This window comes from Hyla sarda, chromosome 3 (genome assembly GCF_029499605.1).
Source record: "Hyla sarda isolate aHylSar1 chromosome 3, aHylSar1.hap1, whole genome shotgun sequence".
NCBI lineage: Eukaryota > Metazoa > Chordata > Amphibia > Anura > Hylidae > Hyla > Hyla sarda.
Window position 1 is genome coordinate 429,190,877 of NC_079191.1, and position 20,500 is coordinate 429,211,376.

The following is a 20,500-nucleotide window of genomic DNA, read 5'->3' on the forward strand; positions in this document are numbered from 1 at the left end:
TGTGTCATATGGGATATGTATCGTGTGTCCTATGGGATATGTGATCGTGTGTCATATGGGATATGTGATCGTGTGTCATATGGGATATGTATCGTGTGTCATATGGGATATGTATCGTGTGTCATATGGGATATGTATCGTGTGTCATATGGGATATGTATCGTGTGTCATATGGGATATGTATCGTGTGTCATATGGGATATGTATCGTGTGTCATATGGGATATGTATCGTGTGTCATATGGGATATGTATCGTGTGTCATATGGGATATGTGATCGTGTGTCATATGGGATATGTGACCGTGTGTCATATGGGATATGTATCGTGTGTCATATGGGATATGTGACGTGTGTCCTATGGGATATGTGACTGATGGTTTGTACTATACGATGTATCCACCATCCAAAAGCAGCAGATACCCAAAGTACAAAAATAAAGAAAAATTTACTTCCTCGGTATAATATTCCCAGTCAAATCCTTTAGGGATAAAGCTAAAGTATATCAAGTATTTTCCAGATGTATTATTGAGATGTTATTTCACAGTCTATTATAAAAGCTAAGACGAGAGAAGAAGAAAATTATTTGAAAAAAATGCCAAAAGTTAAAGAATTCTGCAGAAAACTAAGGCATAAACAGAAGACATAAAAAATCTCCTAATCGTCTGACGTATTTGGGCTCAGATTGGCATGGGACGTATGTGTTTAGATTGGCATGTGAGGGTCATGTCCTGAAAAAAAAAAAAGTGAAGGAACTCGCCCATGATTTCCACACAAGGGCTGGTCCTGCTAATAGGAATGTGTTCCTGCTGTGAAAAAAACTTTCCCACACGTTCCTGCCGGACTTGACCCCTGCATGGGACGTATTTGTGTTCAGATTGGTATGGAACATATTTGTGTTCAGATTGGTATGGAACATATTTGTGTTCAGATTGGCATGGGACGTATTTGTGCTCAGATTGGCATGGGACGTATTTGTGCTCAGATTGGCATGGGACGTATTTGTGCTCAGATTGGCATGGGACGCATTTCTGCTTAGATTGGCATGGGACGTATTTGTGCTCAGATTGGCATGGGACGCATTTCTGCTTAGATTGGCATGGGACGTATTTGTGTTCAGATTGGTATGGAACATATTTGTGTTCAGATTGGCATGAGACATATTTGTGTTCAGATTGGTATGGGACGTATTTGTGCTTAGATTGGCATGGGACGTATTTGTGCTCAGATTGGCATGGGACGTATTTGTGCTCAGATTGGCATGGGACGTATTTGTGCTCAGATTGGCATGGGACGTATTTGTGCTCAGATTGGCATGGGACGTATTTGTGCTTAGATTGGCATGGGACGTATTTGTGCTCAGATTGGCATGGGACGTATTTGTGCTCAGATTGGCATGGGACAAACTTGTGTTCAGATTGGCATGGGACAAACTTGTGTTCAGATTGGCATGGGACAAACTTGTGTTCAGATTGGCATGGGACGCATTTCTGCTTAGATTGGCATGGGACGTATTTCTGCTCAGATTGGCATGGGACAAGCTTGTGCTCAGATTGGCATGGGACATATCGGAGTTCAGATTGGCATGAGACGTATTTGTGTTTAGATTGGCATGTGAGGGTCAAATCCTGTAAAAAAAAAAAAAAAAAAGTGAAAGAACTCGCCCATGATTTCCACTCAAGGGCTGGTCCTGCGAATAGGAATGTGTTCCTGCTGTGGAAAAAGTGCAGGAACTCAGTTCCCACACGTTCCTGCAGGACTTGACCCCTGCATGGGATGTATTTGTGCTCAGATTGGCATCTGTACTTTACTAATCCATTGCATCTGTGCTCTATTGGTAGAGCGTGGAACAAGCAGGGTCCATCAATAGACCATCCTCAACAGCCACAGATGCATAGGTAAATGATCGGGCTGCCATGGCAACGGATCTTGGGCACCACCAATGACAGTTCTAACTGCCAGTTATATACCGCTGTCAACTAGGTACAGATACCACCGGGTATGGAGCTTGTTTGAGTCCCGAGTCCTCTCCAAATGCCCTTCACAACACTACACAAGCATGTATGCCCTAATGTATGAAAGGGTTAAATGCTCCAGATTGCTTAAAGGGGTAGTCCAGTGGTGAAAAACGTATCCCCTATCCTGAGGATAGGGGATAAGTTTGAGATCGCAGGGGGTCCGACCGCTGGGGCCCCCTGCGATCTCTCTGTACGGGGCCCCGGCTCTCCAGCCAGATAGCGGGTGTCGACCCCCGCACGAAGCGGCGGCTGACACTCCCCCTCAATACATCGCTATGGCAGAGCCGGAGATTGCCGAAGGCAGCACTCCGGCTCTGCCATAGAGTTGTATTGAGGGGGCGTGTCGGCCGCCGCTTCGTGCGGGGGTCGACACGCCCCCTTCGCGCGGGCTGTCAGGGCCCCATACAGGAGATCGCGGGGGGCCCCAGCGGTCGGACCCCCCACGAGCTGCAACTTATCCCCTATCCTTAGGATAGGGGATAAGTTGTTCACCACTTGTTCTTTACTGGACTACTCCTTTAAAGAAGTACTCCAGGTATGTTTGTTTTTAGCCCATATCGTGCACACTCACCATCACTAGTTCTACAGCACCGTCTGTTTTATTCCAGCACAGCTGCATGATTACACTTCATTACTGTAACTGGGTCATGTGATCAAAAGCCTGACCCACAGAAAAATCCCAATGTGCCAAATAAAGGGGTCATTCCTGGGTCAGCCGACTTTTTCCCCAAATCACGACAAAATTTGTGCTATCTTACCGCAATTGTGAAAATCGCAGTAAAAATGTGTAAAACACCTCATTTGTGATATTAGGTCAAATCTCTTCCGCCTCATGGCAATATTCCTCTAAAAGACACAATTTGAATAAGAAAGCACATCAAAACTGCAAAAAATTTGAAATGACCTCATACGACTAAGTCTAATCAGTTCATCTGGGTGACCTCCAGCACCAGCAGCCTAATTAGATGACCAGGTGCAGTGATGAGACTCCACACTATCTCTGCAATGCCAGAAGATTCACTGGAAATGTAGGCAGCATTAGGAAATCATTTAAAGGGGCACTCCGCTGCTCAGTGTTTGGAACAAACTGTTCCGATCGCTGGAGTTGGCGCCGGGTGCTTGTGATGTCATAGCCCCGCCCCTTATTATGTCATGCCCCCCCCTCAATGCAAGTCTATGGGAGGGGGCGTGACAGCCGTCACGCCCCCTCCCATTGACTTGCATTGAGGGGGCGTGACATAATGAGGGGCAGAGCTATGACGTCACGTGCTGCCAGCTCCAGCGTTCAAAACAGTTTCTTCCAAATGCTGAGCAGTGGAGTGCCCCTTTAAGTGATGGAACTGCAATCAGTATGGCTGAACCTCTTATGCCTGCCACATTAGATATAGCAGGTAAGATTTTCCCCAGTTGGTCAAATCTCCCCAACACTAGAACCTATACATCAGTGTTTCCCAACCAGGGTGGCAAGTTTTGCAACAGCTGGAGGCACCCTGGTTGGGAAACACTGCCCTACATTATTTTCTCATAATAGCCAATGAGGCCCCATGATTGTGACATCATATTCACCAGGAGTCATTCCATCCTAGACACGACCATCCTTGTGGTTATTGCCATAATATCCCTCAGAAACATGTGGAAGTTTAAGGAAGATCACACGCTGGAATACAGGTGCACGGAGTCAGCGAAAATCAAAGCCAAACACCCAAACCACGTTCCGGTGATCATAGAGAAAGTTCCTGGTTCAAAAATTGGCGACATGAAGGACCCGAAAAAATTGGTACCTTCAGATATCCCCGTGGCCCTATTTAAGCCGATTATCAGGAAACACCTGCAGATGCCTTCACAAAAACCTCTATTCTTGTTCGTAAACGCGGCGATGCCTCCGCCCCGTCTGACCATGGGACAGCTGTACGAGAGAGAAAAAGACGAAGACGGCATCTTGTACATGGCGTACGGCGGAGAGAAGACGTTTGGTGAGAAGAAAAACCAAAGAAGGCTTCTGGTAATGATTGAGGACGTGAGCGTGGATGGAGACGTCTGCGTCGTGTAAACCGCCAACGGTGTTCACCAGCTCCCAATATACTTACGTCTTGTCTCCGGTCTAAGTCTTGGTCTACTTATTTTATGTCATTTCTTTGTTGTGCTTTGTTAAAGGGGTACTCCGCTGCTCAGTGTTTGGAACAAACTGTGAACGCTGGAGTCGGGAGCTTGTGACGTCGTAGCCCCGCCCCTCATGACATCACACCCAGCCCCCTCAATGCAAGTCTATGGGAGGGGGCGTGACGGACGTCACGCCCCCTCCCATAGACTTGCATTGAGGGGGCGGGGTGTGAAGTCACGAGGGGGCGGGGCTATGACATCACGAGCTCCCAGCATCGGCTCCAGCGTTCGGAACAGTTTGCTCAAAACGCTGAGCAGCGGTGTACCGCCCCTAGACATCTTATCCCCTATCCAAAGGATAGGAGATAAGATTTCTGATTTGGGACCCCCCGTGATTTCCGTGCAGCACCCGACATTCTAAACAGTATGTTTAGAACGCTGGGTTCCTGCGGCGGGAGACGTCACACCCTCTCCATTCTTGTCTATAAATGCGGGCATGGTGGGACGTCACGCCCCCTCCCATAGACATGAATGGAGACGGTGTGACCTGACGTCACGAGGGGGCGTGACCTGACGTCACGTCTCCCTTCGCGGGAACCCAACATTCTAAACATACTGTTTAGAACGCCAGGTGATGCACGGAGATCGCAGAGGGGTCCCAGTGGCAGGACCCTCACTATCCTTTGTATAGGGGATAAGATATCTAGGGGTGGAGTACCCCTTAAAATCTGTAATATGATACAAACTTTTCTTCCATATAGATGTTAGCATTTATACCCCACGCCCCTTCCATAGACTTGCATTGAGGGGGCGGGGCATGATGTCACGAGGAGGCGGAGCTGTGACATCACAATCCTCCGTTCCCTGTATCGTGAGTCATCAGACACGAAGCATACTTTGCTCCGTGCAGCTAAAGACAGGGGGGGGGGGGCTGCAGAAGAGATCGCGGGGTAAGGGATAGGGGATAAGATGTCTAGGGGCGGAGTACCCCTTTAAAGTGAAACTGTCAAACTGTCAGTAGGTTTTCTAGGGTATTAAGTAAGGACACAACTGTATAGGACTTTTGATCCTGAATCCGTACATACCGTTAATTAGTTATTTGACCAATCCAGCGCAGAGATATTAGAGTTTAAATACATATGCAAATTAGGTTTTGGAGCCCACTGGGCGTTACTTCAGTCTCTAGATTATAGGGAAGAGACAGGGATTACTGTAGTAGCCTAGTGGTGGCCAATCAGTGGGGGTAGAGGAGGTGACCAGCGCACAGAGGGGAGTGACTGACTGGTGAAGGGATGAAACTGTGCTGGACTCTAGAGGTCAAGGGGAATGCCCAGTGGGCTCCAAAACCTTAAATTTGCATATCTTTTTAAACTCTGATATCTTGGCGATGGAGGTCACTATTATCTAATGAGAGGTTTGTACGGATTCAGGCTCAGAAGCCCTATACAGCCATGCCCTTACTTCATACCCTAAAATCCTCCCGACAGGTCCACTTTAAGAACCCATTTGCAGTAAAGTATATAACAAGGCCCAAGCCTAGGGTGGTACTTTTTGTAGGGGCTGGGTGCAGGATTTTTTTTGTAATCTTTGGCAGCTGCCACAAACTACGGATAACACCCTCCCTAGAGGGAGGGGTGGCAGTACTAGTGACACTGTGACAGCCGGCTGATGAGTGTAGGGCAGTGCTTCTCCAGAAGGGAGGGCCTTACAACAAGAGAGAGTCACCTCACCCTTACAGTACCCTCAACTCCTTCCCCTAAGTCGTGGGGGGGGGGGGGGGATGCTTGGACTGAAAATGGCCACAACACCTCATTTTTAAACATTAAATGCTGATGCCCCTGATGCGGGAAGCGGTGGAACAAAGCAGTGTGCCAATGAGGAGACAGACACGTCCCCACTCGTCATCTGTCTTGCTAAAAATGGTGGAATTTGCACTTTTTATGGTACACGAAACAACAACATATACAAATAGGCACACCGCATCCATGTTTAATGCGCAAAGAGGAAAAAGTGGAGCCCAAAAAGGAGAGGGTGGAGCATAAAAGAAAGAAAGATATGGCCAAGAGGAAGGGGTGGAGTTTATAGGAAGGGGTGGGGTTTATAGAGGAGGGGGTGGAGTTGATAGAGAAAGGAGAGGATTTGATAGAGAAAGGAGTGGAGTTGATTAAGGAAGGGGTGGAGTTTATAGAGGAAGGGGTGGCGTTTATAGAGGAAGGGGCGGCATTTATAGAGGAAGGGGTGGAGTTGATAGAGAAAGGAGTAGAGAAAGGAGTGGAGTTGATAGAGGAAGGGGTGGAATTTATAGAGGAAGTGGTGGAGTTTATAGAGGAAGGGGGTGGGGTTTATAGAGGAAAGAGTGGAGTTTATAGTGGAGGGGTTGGAGTTTATAGAGGAAGGGGTGGGGTTTATAGAGGAAGGGTGGTGTTTATAGAGGAGGGGGTGGAGTTGATAGAGAAAGGAGTGGAGTTGATAGAGGAAGGGGTGGAATTTATAGAGGAAGGGGTGGAATTTATAGAGGAAGGGGTGGAGTTTATAGAGGAGGGGGTGGGGTTTATAGAGGAAGGAGTGGAGTTGATAGAGGAAGAGGTGGAGTTTATAGAGGAAGGGGTAAGGTTTATAGAGGAAGGGGTGGGGTTTATAGAGGAGGGGGTGGAGTTGATAGAGAAAGGAGTGGAGTTGATAGAGGCAGGGGTGAGGTTTATAGAGGAAGGGGTGGAATTTATAGAGGAAGGGGTGGGGTTTATAGAGGAAGAGGTGGGTCTTAAAATTTGTGGTCTTGTTAAGAAGGGGCGAGCAAATTAAGATAACGAGGGTGTATGAGTTTAGTCAGGCCTAGGGCAGCACAAAACCTAAATACCCCACTGACTTCAGCATCCCATTTTGAAAGGATACTGATGTATACATCCAACATATCTGCAAGTCGTGATGTTATCCTTCAGGGACCATAATGTATATAGATGCATATTGGAATGTAATGCATCCCTGCAGTCTTATCCTACAGCATTGGTCTCCAGACTGCGGCCCTCCAGCTGTTGCAAAACTACAACTCCCAGCATGCCCGGACAGCCGTTGGCTGTCCGGGCATGTTGGGAGTCGTAGTCTTGCAACAGCTGTAGGATCGCAGATTGGAGACCACTGTTCTACAGCATCAGCGGTCTTCTATAAAATATACAAAAACACAAAAAAAAGATAAGACAATTACAGGAAGACTGTGAATCCTTGATCATGTACTGGATGCATTATTCATGGCCCGTGGATGGAGCCCCCTGAAGTATATGTTAATACACTGAATATATTCCGCTCCATCACAAATCAGCTAAATTAACGCAGCAGCCAAGTTCTTTCCGTCTCCCATTGAACGTGAGTCGATGGCAGACGGCTCCCAACTCGAGCGGCGCAACGCCGAATTGCCCACTTGAGATCGCAGGAAACTTGATGAAGGAGACCAATGATTTCTTAAGTATCAGTAAGAATTTTAAATAAATTTGGCCTCAGAAGAGTTGTCCGTAATTCTAACCCCATAACTGGAACGCATGTTACCTACTACAATACTACGGAGGTGCTAAAATCCTGTCTACCGTCATTAGGGGACGTTCATTAAATATGACTTAAAGGGGTATTCTGGAATTTTTTTTATTTGTCTGTGCTACAGGGGCTGTAAAGTTAGTGTTGTTTACAATTAAGTGTCTGTACCTGTGTTTGACGGCTCCTCTCACAAATATTATGGGATCTTTTTCCTGATGTTTATTTTTAGCAGCATACAAAATGTGTTGTCTTGGGCTTTTCCCATGTTGAAGTGTGGCCCGAGACATTACATCACTAGGCAGGTGTTAAAAGGGAGCATGACAGTGCTTCAATGGGTGGAGGGACTGCCACGTCCCCTCACATAGACTTCCATTAAGGGGCATGGCCGTGACGGCACGACCCCCGCCGGCTGCTTCAAGCGTTTGGAACAAAATGTTCCGAACGCTGGGGTAGCAGAGTACCCCTTTAATGCTAGAACAGTAGGAGAAAAAAAAATAAGAAAAAACAAAGCTGCCTGCATTGTAACAAAGAAAAAAAAAAAAAAACAGGAAATAATGCTCAATACCCTCATAATAATGTGAAAAAAACATATATATATATATATATAACCCTGTGGCGTTAAAATAGAATAAGGCACAAAATAATTGTGTAAGAATTTTGGCAGACTACGTAAATAACCCATTATTCATTATTCCATTCATAGGCTCCAGTGTGTTTATAATAATTCATTGGCCCCAGTGTGTTTATAATAATTCATTGGCCCCAGTGTGTTTATAATAATTCATTGGCCCCAGTGTGTATATAATAATTCATTGGCCCCAGTGTGTTTATAATAATTCATTGGCCCCCAGTGTGTTTATAATAATTCATTGGCCCCAGTGTGTTTATAATATTTCATTGGCCCCAGTGTGTTTATAATAATTCATTGGCCCCAGTGTGTTTATAATAATGTATAGGCCCCAGTGTGTTTATAATAATTCATTGGCCCCAGTGTGTTTATAATAAATCATTGGCCCCAGTGTGTTTATAATAATGTATTGGCCCCAGTGTGTTTATAATAATTCATTGGCCCCAGTGTGTTTATATTAATTCATTGGCCCCAGTGTGTTTATAATAATGTATAGGCCCCAGTGTGTTTATAATAATTCATTGGCCCCAGTGTGTTTATATTAATTCATTGGCCCCAGTGTGTTTATAATAATACATTGGCCCCAGTGTGTTTATAATATTTCATTGGCCCCAGTGTGGTTATAATATTTCATTGGCCCCAGTGTGTTTATAATTTTTCATTGGCCCCAGTGTGTATATAATAATTCATTGGCCCCAGTGTGTATATAATAATTCATTGGCCCCAGTGTGTTTATAATAATTCATTGGCCCCAGTGTGTTTATAATAATTCATTGGCCCCAGTGTGTTTATAATAATGTATTGGCCCCAGTGTGTTTATAATAATTCATTGGCCCCAGTGTGTTTATAATAATTCATTGGCCCCAGTGTGTATATAATAATTCATTGGCCCCAGTGTGTATATAATAATTCATTGGCCCCAGTGTGTTTATAATAATTCATTGGCCCCAGTGTGTTTATAATAATTCATTGGCCCCAGTGTGTTTATAATAATTCATTGGCCCCAGTGTGTTTATAATAATTCAATGGCCCCAATGTGTTTATAATAATTCCATGGCCCCAGTGTGTTTATAATAATTCATTGGCCCCAGTGTGTTTATATTAATTCATTGGCCCCAGTGTGTTTATAATAATGTATTGGCCCCAGTGTGTTTATAATAATACATTGGCCCCAGTGTGTTTATAATAATTCATTGGCCCCAGTGTGTTTATAATAATTCATTGGCCCCAGTGTGTTTATAATACTTCATTGGCCCCAGTGTGTTTATATTAATTCATTGGCCCCAGTGTGTTTATAATAATGTATTGGCCCCAGTGTGTTTATAATAATACATTGGCCCCAGTGTGTTTATAATAATTCATTGGCCCCAGTGTGTTTATAATAATTCATTGGCCCCAGTGTGTTTATAATAATTCATTGGCCTCAGTGTGTATATAATAATTCATTGGCTCCAGTGTGTATATAATAATTCATTGGCCCCAGTGTGTTTATAATAATACATTGGCCCCAGTGTGTTTATAATAATTCATTGGCCCCAGTGTGTTTATAATAATGTATTGGCCCCAGTGTGTTTATAATAATACATTGGCCCCAGTGTGTTTATAATAATTCATTGGCTCCAGTGTGTTTATAATAATTCATTGGCCCCAGTGTGTTTATAATAATTCATTGTCCCCAGTGTCTTTATAATAATTCATTGGCCCCAGTGTGTTTATAATAATTCATTGGCCCCAGTGTGTTTATAATAATTCATTGGCCCCAGTGTGTTTATAATAATTCATTGGCCCCAGTGTGGTTATAATATTTCATTGGCCCTAGTGTGTTTATAATTTTTCATTGGCCCCAGTGTGTATATAATAATTCATTGGCCCCAGTGTGTTTATAATAATTCATTGGCCCCAGTGTGTTTATAATAATTCATTGGCCCCAGTGTGTTTATAATAATTCATTGGCCCCAGTGTGTTTATAATAATTCATTGGCCCCAGTGTGTTTATAATAATTCATTGGCCCCAGTGTGTTTATAATAATTCATTGGCCCCAGTGTGTTTATAATAATTCATTGGCCCCAGTGTGGTTATAATATTTCATTGGCCCTAGTGTGTTTATAATTTTTCATTGGCCCCAGTGTGTATATAATAATTCATTGGCCCCAGTGTGTTTATAATAATTCATTGGCCCCAGTGTGTTTATAATAATTCATTGGCCCCAGTGTGTTTATAATAATTCATTGGCCCCAGTGTGTTTATAATAATTCATTGGCCCCAGTGTGTTTATAATAATACATTGGCCCCAGTGTGTTTATAATAATTCATTGGCCCCAGTGTGTTTATAATAATTCATTGGCCCCAGTGTGTTTATAATAATTCATTGGCCCCAGTGTGTTTATAATAATGCATTGGCCCCCAGTGTGTTTATAATAATGCATTGGCCCCCAGTGTGTTTATAATAATTTATTGGCCCCCGTGTGTTTATAATAATTCATTGGCCCCAGTGTGTTTATAATAATTCATTGGCCCCAGTTTGTTTATAATAATGCATTGGCCCCCAGTGTGTTTATAATAATGCATTGGCCCCCAGTGTGTTTATAATAATTTATTGGCCCCCATGTGTTTATAATAATTCATTGGCCCCAGTGTGTTTATAATAATTCATTGGCCCCAGTGTATTTATAATAATGCATTGGCCCCAGTGTGTTTATAATAATGCATTGGCCCCCAGTGTGTTTATAATAATTCATTGGCCCCAGTGTGTATATAATAATACATTGGCCCCCAGTGTGTTTATAATAATTCATTGGCCCCAGTGTGTTTATAATAATTAATTGGCCCCAGTTTGTTTATAATAATTCATTGGCCCCAGTGTGTTTATAACAATACATTGGCCCCAGTGTGTTTATAATAATTCATTGGCCCCAGTGTGTTTATAATAATTTATTGGCCCCCGTGTGTTTATAATAATTAATTGGCCCCAGTGTGTTTATAATAATTCATTGGCCCCCGTGTGTTTATAATAATTCATTGGCCCCCGTATGTTTATAATAATTCATTGGCCCCAGTGTATTTATAATAATTCATTGGCCCCAGTGTGTATATAATAATTCATTGGCCCCAGTGTGTTTATAATAATTCATTGGCCCCAGTGTGTTTATAATAATTCATTGGCCCCAGTGTATATATAATAATTCATTGGCCCCAGTGTGTTTATAATAATTCATTGGCCCCAGTGTGTTTATAACAATACATTGGCCCCAGTGTGTGTATAATAATTCATTGGCCCCAGTGTATATATAATAATTCATTGGCCCCAGTTTGTTTATAATAATTCATTGGCCCCAGTGTGTACATAATAATTCATTGGCCCCAGTGTGTTTATAACAATACATTGGCCCCAGTGTGTGTATAATAATTCATTGGCCCCAGTGTGTATATAATAATTCATTGGCCCCAGTGTGTTTATAATAATTCATTGGCCCCAGTGTGTATATAATAATTCATTGGCCCCAGTGTGTATATAATAATTCATTGGCCCCAGTGTGTATATAATAATTCATTGGCCTCAGTGTGTTTATAACAATACATTGGCCCCAGTGTGTATATAATAATTCATTGGCCCCAGTATGTTTATAACAATACATTGGCCCCAGTGTGTTTATAATAATTTATTGGCCCCAGTGTGTTTATAATAATTCATTGGCCCTAGTGTATATATAATAATTTATTGGCCCCAGTGTGTTTATAATAATTCATTGGCCCCAGTGTATTTATAATAATTCATTGGCCCTAGTGTATATATAATAATTTATTGGCCCCAGTGTGTTTATAATAATTCATTGGCCCCAGTGTGTTTATAATAATTCATTGGCCCCAGTGTGTTTATAATAATTAATTGGCCCCAGTGTGTTTATAATAATTCATTGGCCCCAGTGTGTTTATAATAATTCATTGGCCCCAGTGTGTTTATAATAATTAATTGGCCCCAGTGTGTTTATAATAATTCATTGGCCCCAGTGTATATATAATAATTCATTGGCCCCAGTGTGTGTATAATAATTCATTGGCCCCAGTGTGTTTATAATAATTAATTGACCTCAGTGTATTTATAATAATTCATTGGCCCCAGTGTGTTTATAATAATTCATTGGACCCAGTGTGTATATAATAATTCATTGGCCCCAGTGTGTATATAATAATACATTGGCCCCAGTGTGTTTATAATAATTCATTGGCCCCAGTGTATATATAATAATTCATTGGCCCCAGTGTGTTTATAATAATTCTTTGGCCCCAGTGTGTTTATAATAATACATTGGCCCCAGTGTATATATAATAATTCATTGGCCCCAGTGAGTTTGTAATAATTCATTGGCCCCAGTGTGCTTATAATGCTCCTCATGTTCTTGAAGAAGGGCAGCAGCGGGACATGTTGGGAACTGGCGGCGGTGAATGAATGAATAAAGCCCGACGTGTCCCGCATGTAGGCTTCATTCGTTCATTTATTCACCGCCACCGCACGACACGTCCCCGCTGCTGCCCTGATCCTAGTGCAATCAGCGCACTGCCGGGACATGTCTATTTTCTGCTGCTCATCACCGGCGGGTACAGAGATGAGCAGCGGAGAATAGAAATGACCCGCATGGTGCGCTGATTGCGCTGCTAGGAGCAGGGAAGCAGCGGGGACGTGTTAGCTTCAATAATTCATTCATCGCCGCGGATTCTCGACATGTCCTGCTGCTGCCTTACTCTAAGAAGATGAGGAGCAGGCAGCAGGAGGGGGAATAAGCACACTGGGGCCAATGAATTATTATAAACACACTGGGGCCAATGAATTATTATAAACACACTGGGGCCAATGAATTATTATAAACACACTGGGGCCAATTAATTATTATATATACACTGGGGCCAATTAATTATTATATACACACTGGGGGCCAATGAATTATTATATATACACTGGGGCCAATGCATTATTATAAACACACTGGGGCCAATGAATTATTATAAACACACTGAGGCCAATGAATTATTATAAACACACTGGGGCCAATGAATTATTATAAACACACTGGAGCCAATGAATTATTATAAACACACTTGGGCCAATGAATTATTATAAACACACTGGGGCCAATGAATTATTATATATACACTGGAGCCAATGAATTATTATATATACACTGGGGCCAATGTATTAATATAAACACACTGGGACCAATGAATTATTATATACACACTGGGGCCAATTAATTATTATAAACACACTGGGGCCAATGAATTATTATAAACACACTGGGGCCAATGAATTATTATAAACACACTGGGGCCAATGAATTATTATAAACACACTGGGGCCAATGAATTATTATAAACACACTGGGGCCAATGTATTATTATAAACACACTGGGGCCAATGAATTATTATAAACACACTGGGGCCAATGAATTATTATAAACACACTGGGGCCAATGAATTATTATATATACACTGGGGCCAATGAATTATTATATATACACTGGGGCCAATGAATTATTATAAACACACTGGGGCCAATGAATTATTATAAACACACTGGAGCCAATGAATTATTATAAACACACTGGGGCCAATGAATTATTATAAACACACTGGGGCCAATGAATTATTATATATACACTGGAGCCAATGAATTATTATATATACACTGGGGCCAATGTATTAATATAAACACACTGGGGCCAATGAATTATTATATACACACTGGGACCAATGAATTATTATATACACACTGGGGCCAATTAATTATTATAAACACACTGGGGCCAATGAATTATTATAAACACACTGGGGCCAATGAATTATTATAAACACACTGGAGCCAATGAATTATTATAAACACACTGGGGCCAATGAATTATTATAAACACACTGGGGCCAATTAATTATTATAAACACACTGGGGCCAATGAATTATTATAAACACACTGGGGCCAATGAATTATTATAAACACACTGGAGCCAATGAATTATTATAAATACACTGGGGCTAATGAATTATTATAAACACACTGGGGCCAATGAATTATTATATATATACACTGGGGCCAATGCATTATTATATATACACTGGAGCCAATTAATTATTATAAACACACTGGGGCTAATGAATTATTATAAACACACTGGGGCCAATGAATTATTATATATACACTGGGGCCAATGAATTATTATAAACACACTGGGGCCAATGAATTATTATAAACACACTGGGGCCAATGAATTATTATAAACACACTGGGGCCAATGAATTCTTATAAACACACTGGGGCCAATGAATTCTTATAAACACACTGGGGCCAATGAATTATTATATATACACTGGGGCCAATGAATTATTATAAACACACTGGGGCCAATCAATTATTATAAACACACTGGGGCCAATGAATTATTATATATACACTGGGACCAATGAATTATTATAAACACACTGGGGCCAATGAATTATTATATACACACTGGGGCCAATGAATTATTATAAACACACTGGGGCCAATGATTATTATAAACACACTGGGGCCAATGAATTATTATAAACACACTGGGGCCAATGAATTATTATATATACACTGGGGCCAATGAATTATTATAAACACACTGGGGCCAATTAATTATTATAAACACACTGGGGCCAATGAATTATTATATATACACTAGGGACAATGAATTATTATAAACACACTGGGGCCAATGAATTATTATAAACACACTAGGGACAATGAATTATTATATATACACTGGGGCCAATGAATTATTATAAACACACTGGGGCCAATGAATTATTATAAACACACTGGGGCCAATGAATTATTATATATACACTGGGGCCAATGAATTATTATAAACACACTGGGGCCAATGATTATTATAAACACACTGGGGCCAATGAATTATTATAAACACACTGGGGACAATGAATTATTATAAACACACTGGGGCCAATGAATTATTATATATACACTGGGGCCAATGAATTATTATAAACACACTGGGGACAATGAATTCTTATAAACACACTGGGGCCAATGAATTATTATATACACACTGGGGCCAATGAATTATTATAAACACACTGGAGCCAATGAATTATTATATACACACTGGGGCCAATGTATTATTATAAACACACTGGGGCCAATGAATTATTATAAACACACTGGGGCCAATGAATTATTATAAACACACTGGGGCCAATGAATTATTATAAACACACTGGGGCCAATGAATTATTATAAACACACTGGGGCCAATGAATTATTATAAACACACTGGGGCCAATGAATTATTATAAACACACTGGGGCCAATGAATTATTATAAACACACTGGGGCCAATGAATTATTATAAACACACTGGGGCCAATGAATTATTATATATACACTAGGGCCAATGAATTATTATATACACACTGGGGCCAATGAATTATAATATACACACTGGGGCCAATGAATTATTATAAACACACTGGGGCCAATGAATTATTATAAACACACTGGGGCCAATGAATTATTATAAACACACTGGGGCCAATGAATTATTATATATACACTAGGGCCAATGAATTATTATAAACACACTGGGGCCAATGAATTATTATATACACACTGGGTCCAATGAATTATTATATACACACTGGGGCCAATGAATTATTATATATACACTGGGGCCAATGAATTATTATAAACACACTGGGGCCAATTAATTATTATAAACACACTGGGGCCAATGAATTATTATAAGCACACTAGGGCCAATGAATTATTATAAACACACTGGGGCCAATGAATTATTATAAACACACTGGGGCCAATGAATTATTATAAACACACTGGGGCCAAAGAATTCTTATAAACACACTGGGGCCAATGTATTATTATAAACACACTGGGGCCAATTAATTATTATAAACACACTGGGGCCAATGAATTATTATAAACACACTGGGGCCAATGAATTATTATATATACACTGGGGCCAATGAATTATTATAAACACACTGGGGCCTATGAATTATTATAAAAACACTGGGGCCAAAGAATTATTATAAACACACTGGGGCCAATGTATTATTATATATACACTGGGGCTAATGAATTATTATATATACACTGGGGCCAATGAATTATTATAAACACACTGGGGCCAATGAATTATTATAAACACACTGGGGCCAATGAATTATTTTATACACACTGGGGCCAATGAATTATTATAAACACACTGGGGCCAATGAATTATTATAAACACACTGGGGCCAATGAATTATTATAAACACACTGGGGCCAATGAATTATTATAAACACACTGGGGCCAATGAATTATTATAAACACACTGGAGCCAATGAATTATTATAAACACACTGGGGCCAATGAAGTATTATAAGTACACTGAGGTCAATGAATTATTATAAACACACTGGGGCCAATGAATTATTATAAACACACTGGGGCCAATGAATTATTATAAACACACTGGGGCCAATGAATTATTATATATACACTAGGGCCAATGAATTATTATATACACACTGGGGCCAATGAATTATAATATACACACTGGGGCCAATGAATTATTATAAACACACTGGGGCCAATGAATTATTATAAACACACTGGGGCCAATGAATTATTATAAACACACTGGGGCCAATGAATTATTATATATACACTAGGGCCAATGAATTATTATAAACACACTGGGGCCAATGAATTATTATATACACACTGGGTCCAATGAATTATTATATACACACTGGGGCCAATTAATTATTATATATACACTGGGGCCAATGAATTATTATAAACACACTGGGGCCAATTAATTATTATAAACACACTGGGGCCAATGAATTATTATAAGCACACTAGGGCCAATGAATTATTATAAACACACTGGGGCCAATGAATTATTATAAACACACTGGGGCCAATGAATTATTATAAACACACTGGGGCCAAAGAATTCTTATAAACACACTGGGGCCAATGTATTATTATAAACACACTGGGGCCAATTAATTATTATAAACACACTGGGGCCAATGAATTATTATAAACACACTGGGGCCAATGAATTATTATATATACACTGGGGCCAATGAATTATTATAAACACACTGGGGCCTATGAATTATTATAAAAACACTGGGGCCAAAGAATTATTATAAACACACTGGGGCCAATGTATTATTATATATACACTGGGGCTAATGAATTATTATATATACACTGGGGCCAATGAATTATTATAAACACACTGGGGCCAATGAATTATTATAAACACACTGGGGCCAATGAATTATTTTATACACACTGGGGCCAATGAATTATTATAAACACACTGGGGCCAATGAATTATTATAAACACACTGGGGCCAATGAATTATTATAAACACACTGGGGCCAATGAATTATTATAAACACACTGGGGCCAATGAATTATTATAAACACACTGGAGCCAATGAATTATTATAAACACACTGGGGCCAATGAAGTATTATAAGTACACTGAGGTCAATGAATTATTATAAACACACTGGGGCCAATGAATTATTATAAACACACTGGGGCTAATGAATTATTATAAACACACTGGGGCCAATGAATTATTATAAGTACACTGAGGTCAATGTATTATTATAAACACACTGGGGCCAATGTATTATTATAAACACACTGGGGCCAATGTATTATTATAAACACACTGGGGCCAATGAATTATTATAAGCACACTGGGGCCAATTAATTATTATAAACACACTGGGGCCAATGAATTATTATAAACACACTGGGACCAATTAATTATTATAAACACACTGGGGCCAATTAATTATAATAAACATGCATGGGGCATAAATTTGGGGGACAAAGTAGTAGTTTAAAAACCCCGCCGGGAGCCCTGAATGGCTCATCAGTGCCAGCCATTCAGGGCTCACGGCGGGGGATTTCAAAATGAAGGTTTACACAGTAGTATATATATCGCAGCTTTATAACTGCTGATCGCATTGGGTCTTAGAAGTGAGACCCAGTGCGATCAATCCCTTATCCCCTGTACTACTACACCCAACGTGGAACAGACTCTGTTCCATGATGGGAGTAGTAGTAGTCATACACTCAGACACACATATTCACACAGGGTTGATAAAGAACTTTGGCTATTAAAAAATGCTTTTGTAAGCGGGTTTCCCGATTTTTGCTTACGTGCGATTTATTTATCAAGGTCGTGCGACTATTTGATAAATAGTTCACACGTAACCAAAAGTAAGTTAAAAAAAAATAGTCATATAAAAGCCATACGTTTGAAAAGAATGATAAATCTCCTTCAATGGGAAATCAGTTCTCCTTATGGTTATGCTGCTTCATGTATATAGGAAGACGCTATCTTTACTTCTCTTTGCCAACAGGGACAGTGGGAATGAATAGTACATGTAACTGGTTTTATCATCAAGGGATTGTCAACCACCATGTATGACTATAGGGACGCCGCAGACAGTTACGTGAATAGCTGCGTTAATATATGCGTCCACAAGTTGTAAAACGTATTTTCGTAATGAGATGTCATGGACGTAATGTGAACTGCAGGAGGGAATTACTTTTTGCCATTAGAAGCCGCTTTACCGGAAACACTTAAGACATGTTATTTCCCCTTAGAGAGACCGGATCTTCTCTCGGTTGAGACTTTAACTAGATGAAGTTTATAGACTATTTAGGTCAGCGGGACCTAAAAACAAAGAAATGTCTCCACTGGGTTTAGAATTACATTTAGGCAAGCATTCTGGAGATTTTAAGATTCCGTTAATGTTTCATTTTCTATTTTAAGAAAGCGGAAAGGTCAATTCCTTGTAAATCACAGACGACCATTAACTTTTAGGAATTGTTTGTAACTTAAACATAGAATGTCTTGGCAAATAAGAACCATTCGGCCAACCTGGCCCTATCTAATATGAAAGATAGCCTTAAAGGGGTATTCCAGGCAAAATGTTTTTATCCCCTATCCAAAGAATAGGGGATAAGATGTCTGATCACGGGGGGCCGCTGCTGGGACCCCCGCGATCTCCCTGCAGTACCCGTATTCTATGCGGGGACTGAGTCTCTAGTTTTCGGAAACTTCTGGGTTTCCGGGACTGGGGATGTGACGTCACACCACGCCACGCCCCCTCCAGTCATGTCTATGGGAGGGGGCGTGACGGACGTCACGCCCCCTCCCATAGACATGAATGGAGGGGGCGTGGCGTGAAGTCACGTCCCCAGTCCCAGAAACCCGGAGGTTTCCGAAACTAGAGACTCAGTCCCCTCAGTGGATATGGGATAAAATGTTTTTGCCTGGAATACCCCTTTAAAGGGGTACTCCACTGGAAAACATTTTCTTTTAAATCAACTGGTGTCAGAAAGTTAAACAGATTTGTAAATGACTTCTATTTAAAAATCTTAATCCTTCCAGTACCTATCAGCTGCGGTATACTACAGAGGAAGTTCTTTTCTTTTTTAATTTCTTTTCAGTCTGACCACAGTGCTCTCTGCTGACACCTCTGTCCATGTCAGGAACTGTCCAGAGCAGGAGAGGTTTGCTATGAGGATTTGCTCCTACTCTGGACAGTTCCTAAAATGGACAGAGGTGTCAGCAGTGAGCACTGTGGTCAGACAGAAAGGAAATTCAAAAAGAAAAGACTTCCTCTATACAGCAGCTTTTAAGTACTGGAAGGATTAAGATTTTTTAATAGAAGTAATTTACAAATCTGTTTAACTTTCTGGCACCAGTTGATTTAAAAGAAAATGTTTTCCAGTGGGGTACCCCTTTAAGGAAAGGAGATAAGATGTCTGATCGCGAGGATCGCGCGGCTGGGACCCCAATGATCTCTGTGCAGCACCCGGCATTCATTTAGAACGCTGGGTGCAGGTGGAGGGGGTCGTGACATCACGACCACACCCCTCTAGTACTCCGCCCCTAGAAGGGTACTCCGTCCCTAGACATCTTATCCCCTATCTAAAGGATGGGGGATCAGATGTCTGATCGCGGGAGGCCCGCCAATGGGGACCCCCGCAGCACCCTCGTTCATGAGCTGCACGTGGGGGGGCGGAGATCGCTCCGTGGCTGATGATGGGTGATACAGGGGCTGGGGTAGTGTGACATTACAGCCCCGCCCCCTTGTGATGTCATGCTCCGCCCCCTCAATGCAAGCCTATGGGAGGGGGC

The 20,500-nt window shown here is 41.2% G+C and overlaps 2 protein-coding genes across 7 annotated transcripts in view; one reads left to right on the top strand and one right to left on the bottom strand.

Moving 5' to 3' along the window:
• DNAH14 (dynein axonemal heavy chain 14) overlaps positions 1-20,500 on the bottom strand; it is a 410,501-nt gene that overhangs the window by 313,466 nt on the left and 76,535 nt on the right. The gene's annotated exons all lie outside the window — the stretch shown is intronic.
• Positions 1,905-4,109, top strand: LOC130363103 (gamma-aminobutyric acid receptor-associated protein-like 2). 4 transcript variants are annotated; one of them, XM_056568455.1, is made up of 2 exons: positions 1,905-1,996; positions 3,602-4,109. In XM_056568455.1, the coding sequence occupies exon 2, from the start codon at positions 3,646-3,648 to the stop codon at positions 4,063-4,065; it is 420 nt and encodes a 139-aa protein (XP_056424430.1). In that variant the 5' UTR covers positions 1,905-1,996; positions 3,602-3,645; the 3' UTR covers positions 4,066-4,109. The 4 variants fall into 4 exon arrangements, with proteins under 4 accessions (XP_056424430.1, XP_056424431.1, XP_056424432.1 ...); XM_056568456.1 differs by having other exon boundaries at positions 1,963-2,058; XM_056568457.1 differs by having other exon boundaries at positions 1,977-1,996; positions 3,585-4,109.

Bases quoted from the DNA above. Each gene is read 5' to 3' on its own strand.
- LOC130363103 (XM_056568454.1), top strand. From the start codon at position 3,367: ATGGCTGAACCTCTTATGCCTGCCACATTAGATATAGCAG. The intron at 3,407-3,601 runs GTAAGATTTTCC...ATTCCATCCTAG, and splicing joins TGCCACATTAGATATAGCAG to ACACGACCATCCTTGTGGTT.